At 43.1% G+C, this 15,788-nt stretch overlaps 1 protein-coding gene across 1 annotated transcript; it reads left to right on the forward strand.

Moving 5' to 3' along the window:
- Window positions 1-646: 646 nt before the first annotated feature.
- On the forward strand, window positions 647-5,042 carry nr0b2b (nuclear receptor subfamily 0, group B, member 2b). Its single transcript, XM_036562596.1, has 3 exons — window positions 647-746; window positions 1,321-2,010; window positions 3,493-5,042. Exons 2-3 carry the CDS (start codon window positions 1,455-1,457, stop codon window positions 3,729-3,731), a joined length of 795 nt encoding a protein of 264 aa, XP_036418489.1. The 5' UTR covers window positions 647-746; window positions 1,321-1,454; the 3' UTR covers window positions 3,732-5,042.
- The last annotated feature ends 10,746 nt before the right edge of the window (window positions 5,043-15,788 follow it).

Below are 15,788 nucleotides of genomic sequence, written 5' to 3' on the forward strand. Positions count from 1 at the left end.
TATTAAATTAGAATGAAATGCAAAATTTCAGCATTTTCAGTGATGCTTCTGCACATCTGAATTTGGGTAAAACGTCTTGATTCATTCTTTCCTGCGATCCACGAAATATATCTGATCCAGTATTTTCTGCTGAAGTCACTCTGATTCTGATACTGAGTTCCAGATCGAGTCTCTGAATAAATATATTTGTCTCAGTTTTCTTCTGTTTGTTTCTCATCAGCTTTGTCTTTATTTTATGCTAAAAAATGAAGGCGATTAAACCCTTATATGCTTAAACATGATCAGTGATGTGTGTCAGTGGATGTGACCCCTCAAAATGAGGCCACTAACCCCTCTGAGCAGGTGTGATTAGATATGAAAGGAGCTCTCAGGCTTCTTCAGCGGTGTGGAGGATGTTGGCTCAGAGCCCGAAGCTCATAAACCCGCTGTGTGTCAGTCCTTGGCGGCTGGTACAGGTAGAGTTAATGACTGGTAAACATGATAAGTGTCATTTACCTCTCCTCCCCCCTCCCTCTCTCTCTCTCTCTCTCTCTCTCCCTCTCTCTCTCTCTCTCCCTCTCTCCCCCCCTCTCTCTCTCTCCCCCCCCCTCTCTCTCTCTCTCACTCTCTCTCTTTCTCTCTCTCTCTCTCTCTCTCTCTCTCTCTCACTGGGTGAGCAGCACTGAGGCTCAGGCTGAACGAGCCTTATGGCCTCCACGTGGGGGAGACGTTAGCCCACTCCGCGGTCCAGGGTCATGTTGTTTTGCTCATCAAAGACAGCTTCTTCCCCCATGCAACCAGGCTATTGAACAGCCAGTAATCACTGCTCTGCCCAGCCCAACCCTTCCCATTACACGTACGTGCACCCACTGTACTCCCGCACTTTACTTGCATAGCTGGACTTTGAATACCTATCCAAAGACAATACTCTCCCCCTGCGCTTCCACTTAACTTCCTGTACCTTGCACTTTACTAAATACTCTGCCACCTACTGTACCATCTTCTACCTCCACACCTAGTGTGATTACTTGCACATCTACATAGCATTGTAATATCCATTACTATATATAGTATATAGTTGATTACACTCACTCTACATTCCCAGTGCAATATTATATGTCTCGGTGCAATATTATTATTTTTAAGTTATTGTGTAAGATTATATGTATATATTTTAGTTAATTGGTTTTATCTATTCTTCTATCCTATCTATAGTTTTGTTTATCTATGTGTAAATACTGTTCTCTGCATAATTTGTGGAACTCGCACTCAAGTTTTTCACTCACCTGTGTCCCTGTACTCTTGTGATGTGACAATAAATCTGATTTGATTTGATTTGATTCATGTCTGTGACCGCTCCCGGCGGTCAGAAAGGTCAAGGCTGACGATTCGTCATGCTCGGAGGCCGGCAGTATAAAAAAGACTTTGTCTTCTGAAAGTTGAGGTTTACGGTTTGTCACAGCGCCTGTTAAACCATGTTCTCGCCCAAGGAACTCAGGAGGAGCTGCTTCTGCTCTGACCTCAGACAGCACCGTCCGCACGCCATCCTCTTCAACATCCTCAACCGTAAGGATGGCCGCGCTCCAGGAGATGACCACTGGAGTTACTCCGATGCACACAGGTGTCACTGCGAGCAGCAGAAGCTAGTCTGCCTGACGAGCCCAGAGGTCACCTGCCCGGTGGCGTCCGCAGTCCTGCTCAAAACCGTCCACTTCATGAAGAGCCTTCCGTCCTTCCAGCAGCTGCCCTGCAGAGACCAGCTGTCTCTGCTCCGGAGCTGCTGGGCGCCGCTCTTCGTCCTGGGCCTGGCGCAGGAGCGCACGCCGTTCGAGGTGACGGACGTACCTGCGGGCAGCATCCTGCGAAAGATCCTGCTCAACGACCACAACAGGGACAGTGGAGGAGCTGCCGACTCTCCGCCGACCCTCGCTGCCGTCCACAACCTGAAGTCCTGCTTGAACAAGTTCTGGAGTCTCGACCTCTCGCCGAAAGAGTACGCTTACCTGAAGGGCACAGTGCTCTTCAACCCAGGTGACCTTCTGACACATCCTGACACCCTCGACACGCTACAGATCAAATTAGTGATCTAATAATGCGCCGATTATTATAATGACTAGCTAATCTATTGATTACACTCATCAAGTAATTAGAGATCAGGCCATAAAATGACCTAAATAAACAACAACAGACCAAAGACTCTCAAATCCTCACTGTGAAATCGAATTTGAATCTATAATTTTTATTCATGTAATTAAGGTGAATTGAGTAATTAAAATAACTTTTATCTTGAATCGAAGGCTTATAATTCAGTTATTAATCATAAAGAATATTACACTATAACTACTATGAGTTATTTAAATATCTATTCTGAATTATTCAGTAATTATGAAATATTCAGTATCGTCTGTGAATAAATCAGACTGTGTGTGCAGCTGTGTAGTGAACGTATAGTAAATATATGGTGAATGTATAGTGATGTATAGTGAATGTATAGTGAATGTATAGTGAATGTATGGTGAATGTATAGTCATATATGGTGAATGTGTAGTGAATGTACTGAATGTATAGTGAATGAATAGTGAATGTATGGTGACTGTATAGTGAATGTATAGTGAATGAATAGTGAATGTATGGTGAATGTATAGTGATGTATGGTGAATGTATGGTGAATATATAGTGAATGTATGGTGAATGTATAGTTATGTATGGTGAATGTATAGTGAATGAATAGTGAATGTATGGTGAATGTATGGTGAATGTATAATGATATATGGTGAATGTGTAGTGAATGTAGTGAATGTATAGTGAATGTATGGTGAATGTATAGTGAATGTATAGTGAATGAATAGTGAATGTATGGTGAATGTACAGTGCTTTATGGTGAATGTGTAGTAAATGAATAGTGAATGTATGGTGAATGTATAGTGAATGTATAGTGAATGAATAGTGAATGTATGGTGAATGTATAGTGAATGTATAGTGATGTATGGTGAATGTATGGTGAATGTATGGTGAATGTATAGTGAATGTATGGTGAATGTATAGTGAATGAATAGTGAATGTATGGTGAATGTATAGTGAATGAATGGTGAATGTGTAGTGAATGAATAGTGAATGTATTGTGATGTATGGTGAATGTAAAGTGAATGTATGGTGAATGTATAGTGATGTATGGTGAATGTATAGTGAATGTATGGTGAATGTATAGTGAATGTATGGTGGATGTATAGTGCTTTGTGGTGAATGTATAGTGAACGAATAGTGAATGTATGGTGAATGTATAGTGAATGAATAGTGAATGTATGGTGAATGTATAGTGAATGTATGGTGAATGTATAGTGAATGTATAGTGAATGTATAGTGATGTATGGTGAATGTATAGTGAATGTATGGTGAATGTATAGTGAATGTATAGTGATGTATGGTGAATGTATAGTGAATGTATGGTGAATGTATAGTGAATGTGTAGTGAATGTAGTGAATGTACAGTGAACGTGCTGTAAACTCTTCCAGATGTGTGCAGTCTGCTGAGCTGTGAGATGATCGAAGGTCTTCAGCAGGAAGCTCAGTGGGCGCTGCAGGAACTCGTCCACACTCTTCACCCTGACGACCCGGGCCGGTTCTCCCTGATCCTCCTCACGGCCTCGGCTCTGCACACGGTGGCTCAGAGCTTCATCACCGAACTGTTCTTCAGGCCCGTCATCGGCCGGACTGACCTTCACGAGCTCCTGACGGAGATCCTGCTCAGCTAGCAGAGCCCGGCGCATCGTCTCCTTCCGTTACTGGACTCTGCTTGATTTGTTTGGACAGAAACTTGGACTGAGTCTGTCCTCCTGTACAGTTCCTCTTACAGTGAGGCCAGTTACATTTATGCTGTACTGGACATTCATAATGTGGTCATCATTTCAGATCTGCCAGCAGATCAATAACCTTCTGTGATTTCAGACTCATCAGGAAAACTGACCAGCAGCACTTACAGTCAGGAGAAATCAGTATTTCAGACACTTAATATTCTTTTTTAAATTTGTTCAGATATGCACTTCATATTTACACACATAATAATAATAATAATACTAATAATAATAATACAGAGTTCTTTATTCATACCTTTCTTTAGGCTCATATACACAGTTTTGTTCATATTTAAAGTACAAAGTCAAAATACATCACTGAACTGGAAGTTTATGAAATAACAAAAACTAAAGTGTCTGAATTTTGTCTCAGATCAAAACTGTATATTTTTCTTTTATATTGTTTGAAAATGTTTTTGCATTGTGTGTATAAAAATGTCAAAGTGAACAAAATGAAAATAAAGTTTTGTTACACTGTCTTAGATCCACAGTTCAGATCTTCATCTCCTGTAAAGAGACACAAACGCGTCCACTTTATCTCAGCCGGGCCACCAGTTAAACTCTCTCACTGTGTGGACGTAATGATCTCAGCAGTTCTGCTCCTGGAGAACCTCGGTTCTGCACATTCTAGTGCTTCCCACCTAAACATTCCAACCCTTCAGCCAATTGAAGGGGAAATCCACCAACTTTTCTAAATTCCTGCATGATTGAGTGTTCGAGATGTAAACGGAGTCATTCAGGCTGGTTTGATGAAACTGTAGAGGAAATTACTGATGTTTAAAATACATTTTAGACCAAAACATCCTCAGAATGTAATGTAATAACATAGTTGGAGGAGCTTTTAGTGATGCTGTCTTATCGTCTGGTTCTTCCTGTCCTCTATTAAAGACCAAACATGGAGAAGCAGCGTTTAGATACTGTGATGCTCTTAAATGGACCCAGTGGACAGAGAGCATTAGAAGAGCCGACACTGGACACTTTAAACCAGCCTGAAAACGATCCTGTTAGAGCTTTTAGCTCAGTTTAAACACTGTTAGCTCCACTGCACTTCTGTCCTCTAACACTCTAATTTCTATTCTATCTATTCTCCTTTACTTTGTTACTTGTTCAATTATAATCTGAATTATCTTTGTATTTTCTCATCTGTAAAGCTCTTTAAAAGACTGCTGTGTATTAAAGGTGTTACATAAATAAACTTGCCTGTCACCTCCACTGTGAACTGACTCTGCCATTCTGAAAAATGGGTGGAATTTCCCTTTAGTAAGCACTCCTGAGTTACAGTGTGGTGTATTAGAGCAGAGGAGCAGTGTTAGTGGGTAAAGGAGCAGGACTGGAAACACTGACGTCAGTTTGTCTTCATCACTGCTGGTTCATTCAGTCACACTAACCGTCTACAGATCAGATCAGATCAGATCAGATCAGATCAGAGCTCGTTTGTCATTATTTTGTAGTAATTTCTGTGTATTTAAGTATTTAATGGTGAACGTTGTTCTCGGTCAGTGTTGCTCAGTCCTGGCCTGAAGATCTCCCTCCCTGCAGATCTGAGCTCCAGCTCACCTGCCTCTGTTAATCAGAAGCTCCAGAGGGTCTTCGTCCCCTGGATCAGGTGTGTTAGATCAGGTGTGTTAGACTAGGGGCGGAGCTAAACTCTGGCTGAGGGACTGAGCACCCCTGATCCTCAGTAAAGATGTTTAACTGTGATTTGTCGCCCCCTTCTGGCTCACTGCTGGCACTTCCAGAAACCATCACTGCAGAACTGCCGCAGTACATTCAGACGTTTATATTAATGAACATAATATCCAACATTTTCCTTTCATTTAATTTTTCCTCCCTCTGAGCTCCATTTATAACATCCATGTGGCTTTATGAACCAAAAACAGTCATAATTCATTTCTACATGATCATTTTAAGCCTCTCTTTATCCCTCACATTTATAAACAACTGTTTCTGTTATGTGTCTTTAAGACTTGTATATGTAAATGAGATCTGTTCTGATTGGCTGGCCTGTAACCCAGGCTGAAACACTCCTTATAATGTCAGTGTAAGTAGGCGGGGCTAAACTGCAGTAGGCTGAATGAGTAGATTTACACTTTAGTTAAACTCAGTTACACACTGTCTAATAGAGACACAGCTCTACACATTTTAATACACAGTAAGTGTTTATTTACTCAGCTTCACACTTTGGGAAAAATAAAACCTCATAAAAATATGAAATACACCAAACCGTGTGCACAGGCCACATTCTGTTTCCAAATGTGTTAAGTTCAGTAAATAAACAGTAACTGTGCATTAAATATGCAGACGTGTGTCTCTGTAGGGGACCTAAAACTTATTTACACTAAAACAGGGAATTTGCACAAATTCATTCATACAACAGTCTGTAAACGAGTCGACTGTTGTGACATCACAAAAAGAAATGGCTGTTTGTGCTATTTAGGTTCTGTATATGGACTGTGTGGAGTGTGTGGAGTGTGTGGAGCGTGTGGAGCATGTGGAGTGTGTGGATCATGTGGAGTGTGTGGAGCGTGTGGAGTGTGTGGAGCGTGTGGAGCGTGTGGAGCATGTGGAGCGTGTGGAGCGTGTGGAGTGTGTGGAGCGTGTGGAGCGTGTGGATCATGTGGAGTGTGTGGAGCATGTGGAGTGTGTGGAGCGTGTGGAGTGTGTGGAGCGTGTGGAGTGTGTGGAGCGTGTGGAGCATGTGGAGTGTATGGAGCATGTGGAGTGTGTGGAGGGTGTGGAGCGTGTGGAGCATGTGGAGCGTGTGGAGCGTGTGGAGTGTGTGGATCATGTGGAGTGTGTGGAGCGTGTGGAGCGTGTGGATCATGTGGAGTGTGTGGAGCGTGTGGAGTGTGTGGATCATGTGGAGTGTGTGGAGCGTGTGGAGCATGTGGAGCGTGTGGAGTGTGTGGATCATGTGGAGTGTGTGGACTGTGTGGAGCGTGTGGATCATGTGGAGTGTGTGGAGCGTGTGGAGTGTGTGGAGTGTGTGGATCATGTGGAGTGTGTGGAGCGTGTGGAGCATGTGGAGTGTGTGGAGCGTGTGGAGTGTGTGGATCATGTGGAGTGTGTGGAGCGTGTGGAGCATGTGGAGTGTGTGGAGCGTGTGGAGTGTGTGGATCATGTGGAGTGTGTGGACTGTGTGGAGCGTGTGGACTGTGTGGGCTGTGTGGAGCATGTGGAGTGTGTGGAGTGTGTGGACTGTGTGGAGCGTGTGGAGTGTGTGGATCATGTGGAGCATGTGGAGCATGTGGAGTGTGTGGAGCGTGTGGAGTGTGTGGATCATGTGGAGCGTGTGGACTGTGTGGGCTGTGTGGAGCGTGTGGAGTGTGTGGACTGTGTGGAGTGTGTGGACTGTGTGGAGTGTGTGGAGCGTGTGGACTGTGTGGAGTGTGTGGAGCGTGTGGAGCGTGTGGACTGTGTGGAGTGTGTGGAGCGTGTGGAGCATGTGGAGTGTGTGGAGCGTGTGGAGTGTGTGGATCATGTGGAGTGTGTGGACTGTGTGGAGCATGTGGAGTGTGTGGAGCGTGTGGAGTGTGTGGATCATGTGGAGTGTGTGGGCTGTGTGGAGCGTGTGGAGTGTGTGGACTGTGTGGAGTGTGTGGAGCGTGTGGACTGTGTGGAGTGTGTGGAGCGTGTGGAGTGTGTGGAGTGTGTGGAGCGTGTGGACCGTGTGGAGTGTGTGGAGCGTGTGGACTATGTGGACTGTGTGGAGCGTGTGGAGCTTGTGGACTGTGTGGAGCGTGTGGACTGTGTGGAGCGTGTGGAGTGTGTGGAGCGTGTGGAACTTGTGGACTGTGTGGAGCGTGTTGACTGTGTGGAGCGTGTGGAGTGTGTGGAGCGTGTGGAGCGTGTGGAGTGTGTGGAGCGTGTGGACTGTGTGGAGCATGTGGAGAGTGTGGAGTGTGTGGAGAGTGTGGGGTGTGTGGACTGTGAGGAGTATGTGGAGTGTGAGGAGTGTGTGGACTGTGAGGAGTGTGGGTAATGTGAGGAGTGTGTGGACTGTGAGGAGTGTGTGGACAGTGTGTAGTGTGAGGAGTGTGTGGACTGTGAGGAGTGTGTGGACTGTGGTGAGGAGTGTGTGGAGTGTGTGGACAGTGTGGAGTGTGAGGAGTGTGTGGAGTGTGTGGACAGTGTGTAGTGTGAGGAGTGTGTGGACTGTGAGGAGTGTGTGGACTGTGAGGAGTGTGTGGAGTGTGTGGACTGTGAGGAGTGTGTGGACAGTGTGGAGTGTGTGGACAGTGTGTAGTGTGTGGACTGTGAGGAGTGTGTGGACTGTGCGGAGTGTGTGGACAGTGTGTAGTGTGAGGAGTGTGTGGACTGTGAGGAGTGTGTGGACAGTGTGTACTGTGAGGAGTGTGTGGACAGTGAGGAGTGTGTGGACTGTGGTGAGGAGTGTGTGGAGTGTGTGGAGTGTGAGGAGTGTGTGGAGTGTGTGGACAGTGTGTAGTGTGAGGAGTGTGTGGACTGTGTGGAGTGTGTGGACAGTGTGTGGACTGTGAGGAGTGTGTGGACAGTGTGTACTGTGAGGAGTGTGTGGACTGTGAGGAGTGTGTGGACTGTGAGGAGTGTGTGGAGTGTGTGGACTGTGAGGAGTGTGTGGACAGTGTGTAGTGTGTGGACTGTGAGGAGTGTGTGGAGTGTGTGGACTGTGAGGAGTGTGTGGACTGTGAGGAGTGTGTGGAGTGTGTGGACTGTGAGGAGTGTGTGGACTGTGAGGAGTGTGTGGACAGTGTGGAGTGTGTGGACAGTGTGTAGTGTGAGGAGTGTGTGGACTGTGAGGAGTGTGTGGACTGTGTGTAGTGTGTGGACTGTGAGGAGTGTGTGGACAGTGTGGAGTGTGTGGACAGTGTGTAGTGTGTGGACTGTGAGGAGTGTGTGGACTGTGTGGAGTGTGTGGACAGTGTGTAGTGTGAGGAGTGTGTGGACTGTGAGGAGTGTGTGGACTGTGTGTAGTGTGTGGACTGTGAGGAGTGTGTGGACAGTGTGGAGTGTGTGGACAGTGTGTAGTGTGAGGAGTGTGTGGACTGTGAGGAGTGTGTGGACTGTGTGTAGTGTGTGGAGTGTGTGGACTGTGAGGAGTGTGAGGACAGTGTAGTGTGTGGACTGTGAGGAGTGTGTGGACAGTGTAGTGTGTGGACTGTAAGGAGTGTGTGGACTGTGAGGAGTGTGTGGACTGTGAGGAGTGTGTGGACAGTGTAGTGTGTGGACTGTGAGGAGTGTGTGGACAGTGTAGTGTGTGGACTGTAAGGAGTGTGTGGACTGTGAGGAGTGTGTGGACTGTGAGGAGTGTGAGGACAGTGTAGTGTGTGGACTGTGAGGAGTGTGTGGACAGTGTAGTGTGTGGACTGTAAGGAGTGTGTGGACTGTGAGGAGTGTGTGGACTGTGAGGAGTGTGTGGACAGTGTGTAGTGCATGTTTACAGATGATATCTAACTTGTTCATTGGAAAAAAAAGTGGATGAAGGTCAGTTTTCCATGGTACCGGCTCTTTAACGGAGCAGCCTGAGTGTATGAAAGTATTAAAGCTCCTGAACGTCTGTTTATGATCTCAGATCTGCAGATTCTGACCTTCTGAACTCCTTCAGTAAAACAGAAAACGTGGAGAGACTCTTTCAGTTATTCTGCTTCTAAACTGTGGAGCTCAGTTCAGCTTTTATTAGACAGTCGAGCTCAGAGCTCACTTTTAATAAACATCTGAAAACGCAGCTCTTTAACTCAGAGCTTCATTAAACTCTACGACTCTTTAACTCGGAGCTTCAGTAAAACTCTACGACTCTTTAACTCAGAGCTTCAGTAAAACTCTACGACTCTTTAACTCAGAGCTTCAGTAAAACTCTACGACTCTTTAACTCGGAGCTTCAGTAAAACTCTACGACTCTTTAACTCGGAGCTTCAGTAAAACTCTACGACTCTTTAACTCGGAGCTTCAGTAAAACTCTACGACTCTTTAACTCGGAGCTTCAGTAAAACTCTACGACTCTTTAACTCGGAGCTTCAGTAAACTCTACGACTCTTTAACTCAGAGCTTCATTAAACTCTACGACTCTTTAACTCAGAGCTTCAGTAAAACTCTACGACTCTTTAACTCAGAGCTTCAGTAAAACTCTACGACTCTTTAACTCGGAGCTTCAGTAAAACTCTACGACTCTTTAACTCAGAGCTTCAGTAAAACTCTACGACTCTTTAACTCGGAGCTTCAGTTAAACTCTACGACTCTTTAACTCAGAGCTTCAGTAAACTCTACGACTCTTTAACTCAGAGCTTCATTAAACTCTACGACTCTTTAACTCAGAGCTTCATTAAACTCTACGACTCTTTAACTCAGAGCTTCAGTAAAACTCTACGACTCTTTAACTCGGAGCTTCAGTAAAACTCTACGCTCTTTAACTCAGAGCTTCAGTAAAACTCTACGACTCTTTAACTCAGAGCTTCAGTTAAACTCTACGACTCTTTAACTCAGAGCTTCAGTAAAACTCTACGACTCTTTAACTCGGAGCTTCAGTAAAACTCTACGACTCTTTAACTCAGAGCTTCATTAAACTCTACGACTCTTTAACTCAGAGCTTCAGTTAAACTCTACGACTCTTTAACTCAGAGCTTCAGTAAAACTCTACGACTCTTTAACTCAGAGCTTCAGTAAAACTCTACGACTCTTTAACTCAGAGCTTCAGTAAAACTCTACGACTCTTTAACTCGGAGCTTCAGTAAAACTCTACGACTCTTTAACTCAGAGCTTCAGTAAAACTCTACGACTCTTTAACTCAGAGCTTCAGTAAAACTCTACGACTCTTTAACTCAGAGCTTCAGTAAAACTCTACGACTCTTTAACTCGGAGCTTCATTAAACTCTACGACTCTTTAACTCAGAGCTTCAGTAAAACTCTACGACTCTTTAACTCAGAGCTTCATTAAACTCTACGACTCTTTAACTCGGAGCTTCAGTAAAACTCTACGACTCTTTAACTCAGAGCTTCAGTAAAACTCTACGACTCTTTAACGCAGAGCTTCAGTAAAACTCTACGGCTCTTTAACTCAGAGCTTCATTAAAACTCTACGACTCTTTAACGCAAAGCTTCAGTAAAACTCTACGACTCTTTAACTCGGAGCTTCAGTAAAACTCTACGACTCTTTAACTCAGCGCTTCAGTAAAACTCTACGGCTCTTTAACTCGGAGCTTCAGTAAAACTCTACGACTCTTAACTCGGAGCTTCAGTAAAACTCTACGGCTCTTTAACTCAGAGCTTCATTAAACTCTACGACTCTTTAACTCAGCGCTTCAGTAAAACTCTACGACTCTTTAACTCAGCGCTTCAGTAAAACTCTACGGCTCTTTAACTCGGAGCTTCAGTAAAACTCTACGGCTCTTTAACTCAGAGCTTCATTAAACTCTACGACTCTTTAACTCAGCGCTTCAGTAAAACTCTACGGCTCTTTAACTCGGAGCTTCAGTAAAACTACGACTCTTTAACTCAGAGCTTCATTAAACTCTACGACTCTTTAACTCAGAGCTTCATTAAACTCTACGACTCTTTAACTCAGAGCTTCAGTTAAACTCTACGACTCTTTAACTCAGAGCTTCATTAAACTCTACAACTCTTTAACTCAGAGCTTCAGTAAAACTCTACGACTCTTTAACTCAGAGCTTCAGTAAACTCTACGACTCTTTAACTCAGAGCTTCAGTAAAACTCTACGACTCTTTAACTCAGAGCTTCAGTAAAACTCTACGACTCTTTAGCTCAGCGCTTCAGTAAAACTCTACGACTCTTTAACTCAGAGCTTCAGTAAAACTCTACGACTCTTTAACTCAGAGCTTCAGTAAAACTCTACGACTCTTTAACTCAGAGCTTCATTAAACTCTACGACTCTTTAACTCAGAGCTTCATTAAACTCTACGACTCTTTAACTCAGAGCTTCAGTAAACTCTACGACTCTTTAACTCAGAGCTTCAGTAAACTCTACGACTCCTTAACTCAGAGCTTCATTAAACTCTACGACTCTTTAACTCAGAGCTTCAGTAAAACTCTACGACTCTTTAACTCGGAGCTTCAGTAAAACTCTACGACTCTTTAACTCGGAGCTTCAGTAAAACTCTACGCTCTTTAACTCAGAGCTTCATTAAACTCTACGACTCTTTAACTCAGAGCTTCAGTAAAACTCTACGACTCTTTAACTCAGAGCTTCATTAAACTCTACGACTCTTTAACTCAGAGCTTCAGTAAACTCTACGACTCTTTAACTCAGAGCTTCAGTAAAACTCTACGACTCTTTAACTCAGAGCTTCAATAAAACTCTACGACTCTTTAACTCGGAGCTTCAGTAAAACTCTACGACTCTTTAACTCGGAGCTTCAGTAAAACTCTACGGCTCTTTAACTCGGAGCTTCAGTAAAACTCTACGGCTCTTTAACTCAGAGCTTCATTAAACTCTACGACTCTTTAACTCAGAGCTTCAGTAAAACTCTACGGCTCTTTAACTCAGAGCTTCATTAAAACTCTACGACTCTTTAACTCAGAGCTTCAGTAAAACTCTACGACTCTTTAACTCAGAGCTTCAGTAAAACTCTACGACTCTTTAACTCGGAGCTTCAGTAAAACTCTACGACTCTTTAACTCAGCGCTTCAGTAAAACTCTACGGCTCTTTAACTCAGCGCTTCAGTAAAACTCTACGGCTCTTTAACTCAGAGCTTCATTAAACTCTACGACTCTTTAACTCGGAGCTTCAGTAAAACTCTACGACTCTTTAACTCGGAGCTTCAGTAAAACTCTACGACTCTTTAACTCGGAGCTTCAGTAAAACTCTACGGCTCTTTAACTCGGAGATTCAGTAAAACTCTACGACTCTTTAACTCAGAGCTTCATTAAACTCTACGACTCTTTAACTCAGAGCTTCAGTTAAACTCTACGACTCTTTAACTCAGAGCTTCAGTAAAACTCTACGACTCTTTAACTCAGAGCTTCAGTAAAACTCTACGACTCTTTAACTCAGAGCTTCAGTAAAACTCTACGACTCTTTAACTCGGAGCTTCAGTAAAACTCTACGGCTCTTTAACTCGGAGCTTCAGTAAAACTCTACGGCTCTTTAACTCGGAGATTCAGTAAAACTCTACGGCTCTTTAACGCAAAGCTTCATTAAACTCTACGACTCTTTAACTCAGAGCTTCAGTAAAACTCTACGGCTCTTTAACTCAGAGCTTCATTAAAACTCTACGACTCTTTAACGCAAAGCTTCAGTAAAACTCTACGACTCTTTAACGCAAAGCTTCAGTAAAACTCTACGACTCTTTAACTCGGAGCTTCAGTAAAACTCTACGACTCTTTAACTCAGCGCTTCAGTAAAACTCTACGACTCTTTAACTCAGCGCTTCAGTAAAACTCTACGGCTCTTTAACTCAGAGCTTCATTAAACTCTACGACTCTTTAACTCAGAGCTTCAGTAAAACTCTACGACTCTTTAACTCAGCGCTTCAGTAAAACTCTACGGCTCTTTAACTCAGAGCTTCAGTAAAACTCTACGACTCTTTAACTCAGAGCTTCAGTAAAACTCTACGACTCTTTAACTCAGAGCTTCAGTAAAACTCTACGACTCTTTAACTCAGAGCTTCAGTAAAACTCTACGACTCTTTAACTCAGAGCTTCATTAAACTCTACGACTCTTTAACTCAGAGCTTCAGTAAAACTCTACGACTCTTTAACTCAGAGCTTCATTAAAACTCTACGACTCTTTAACTCAGAGCTTCAGTAAACTCTACGACTCTTTAACTCAGAGCTTCAGTAAAACTCTACGACTCTTTAACTCAGAGCTTCAGTAAAACTCTACGACTCTTTAACTCAGAGCTTCAGTAAAACTCTACGCTCTTTAACTCAGAGCTTCATTAAACTCTACGACTCTTTAACTCAGAGCTTCATAAAACTCTACGACTCTTTAACTCAGAGCTTCAGTAAAACTCTACGGCTCTTTAACTCAGAGCTTCAGTAAAACTCTACGACTCTTTAACTCAGAGCTTCAGTAAAACTCTACGACTCTTTAACTCAGAGCTTCATTAAACTCTACGACTCTTTAACTCAGAGCTTCAGTAAACTCTACGACTCTTTAACTCAGAGCTTCAGTAAAACTCTACGACTCTTTAACTCGGAGCTTCAGTAAAACTACGACTCTTTAACTCAGAGCTTCAGTAAAACTCTACGACTCTTTAACTCAGAGCTTCATTAAACTCTACGACTCTTTAACTCAGAGCTTCATTAAACTCTACGACTCTTTAACTCAGAGCTTCATTAAACTCTACAACTCTTTAACTCGGAGCTTCAGTAAAACTCTACGACTCTTTAACTCGGAGCTTCAGTAAAACTCTACGGCTCTTTAACTCGGAGCTTCAGTAAAACTCTACGACTCTTTAACTCAGAGCTTCATTAAAACTCTACGACTCTTTAACGCAAAGCTTCAGTAAAACTCTACGACTCTTTAACTCGGAGCTTCAGTAAAACTCTACGACTCTTTAACTCGGAGCTTCATTAAACTCTACGACTCTTTAACTCGGAGCTTCAGTAAAACTCTACGGCTCTTTAACTCGAAGCTTCAGTAAAACTCTACGGCTCTTTAACTCGAAGCTTCAGTAAAACTCTACGGCTCTTTAACTCAGAGCTTCAGTAAAACTCTACGACTCTTTAACTCAGAGCTTCATTAAACTCTACGACTCTTTAACTCAGAGCTTCATTAAACTCTACGACTCTTTAACTCAGAGCTTCATTAAACTCTACGACTCTTTAACTCGGAGCTTCAGTAAAACTCTACGACTCTTTAACTCGGAGCTTCAGTAAAACTCTACGGCTCTTTAACTCAGAGCTTCAGTAAAACTCTACGACTCTTTAACTCAGAGCTTCAGTAAAACTCTACGACTCTTTAACGCAAAGCTTCAGTAAAACTCTACGACTCTTTAACTCAGAGCTTCAGTAAAACTCTACGACTCTTTAACTCAGAGCTTCAGTAAAACTCTACGACTCTTTAACTCAGCGCTTCAGTAAAACTCTACGACTCTTTAACTCAGAGCTTCAGTAAAACTCTACGACTCTTTAACTCAGCTCAGACTCTACTCAGACTTAAAACTCTACGACTCTTTAACTCAGAGCTTCAGTAAAACTCTACGACTCTTTAACTCAGAGCTTCAGTAAAACTCTACGACTCTTTAACTCAGAGCTTCAGTAAAACTCTACGACTCTTTAACTCAGAGCTTCAGTAAAACTCTACGACTCTTTAACTCGGAGCTTCAGTAAAACTCTACGACTCTTTAACTCGGAGCTTCAGTAAAACTCTACGACTCTTTAACTCAGAGCTTCAGTAAAACTCTACGGCTCTTTAACTCAGAGCTTCAGTAAAACTCTACGACTCTTTAACTCAGAGCTTCAGTAAAACTCTACGACTCTTTAACTCAGAGCTTCAGTAAACTCTACGACTCTTTAACTCAGAGCTTCAGTAAAACTCTACGACTCTTTAACTCAGAGCTTCAGTAAACTCTACGACTCCTTAACTCAGAGCTTCATTAAACTCTACGACTCTTTAACTCAGAGCTTCAGTAAACTCTACGACTCCTTAACTCAGAGCTTCAGTAAAACTCTACGACTCTTTAACTCAGAGCTTCAGTAAAACTCTACGACTCTTTAACTCGGAGCTTCAGTAAAACTCTACGACTCTTTAACTCGGAGCTTCAGTAAAACTCTACGACTCTTTAACTCGGAGCTTCAGTAAAACTCTACGACTCTTTAACTCGGAGCTTCAGTAAAACTCTACGACTCTTTAACTCGGAGCTTCAGTAAAACTCTACGACTCTTTAACTCAGAGCTTCATTAAACTCTACGACTCTTTAACTCAGAGCTTCAGTAAAACTCTACGACTCTTTAACTCAGAGCTTCAGTAAAACTCTACGACTCTTTAACTCAGAGCTTCATTAAACTCTACGACTCTTTA

This window comes from Colossoma macropomum, unplaced genomic scaffold, assembly GCF_904425465.1.
Source record: "Colossoma macropomum unplaced genomic scaffold, Colossoma_macropomum, whole genome shotgun sequence".
Classification (NCBI taxonomy): Eukaryota; Metazoa; Chordata; class Actinopteri; order Characiformes; family Serrasalmidae; genus Colossoma; species Colossoma macropomum.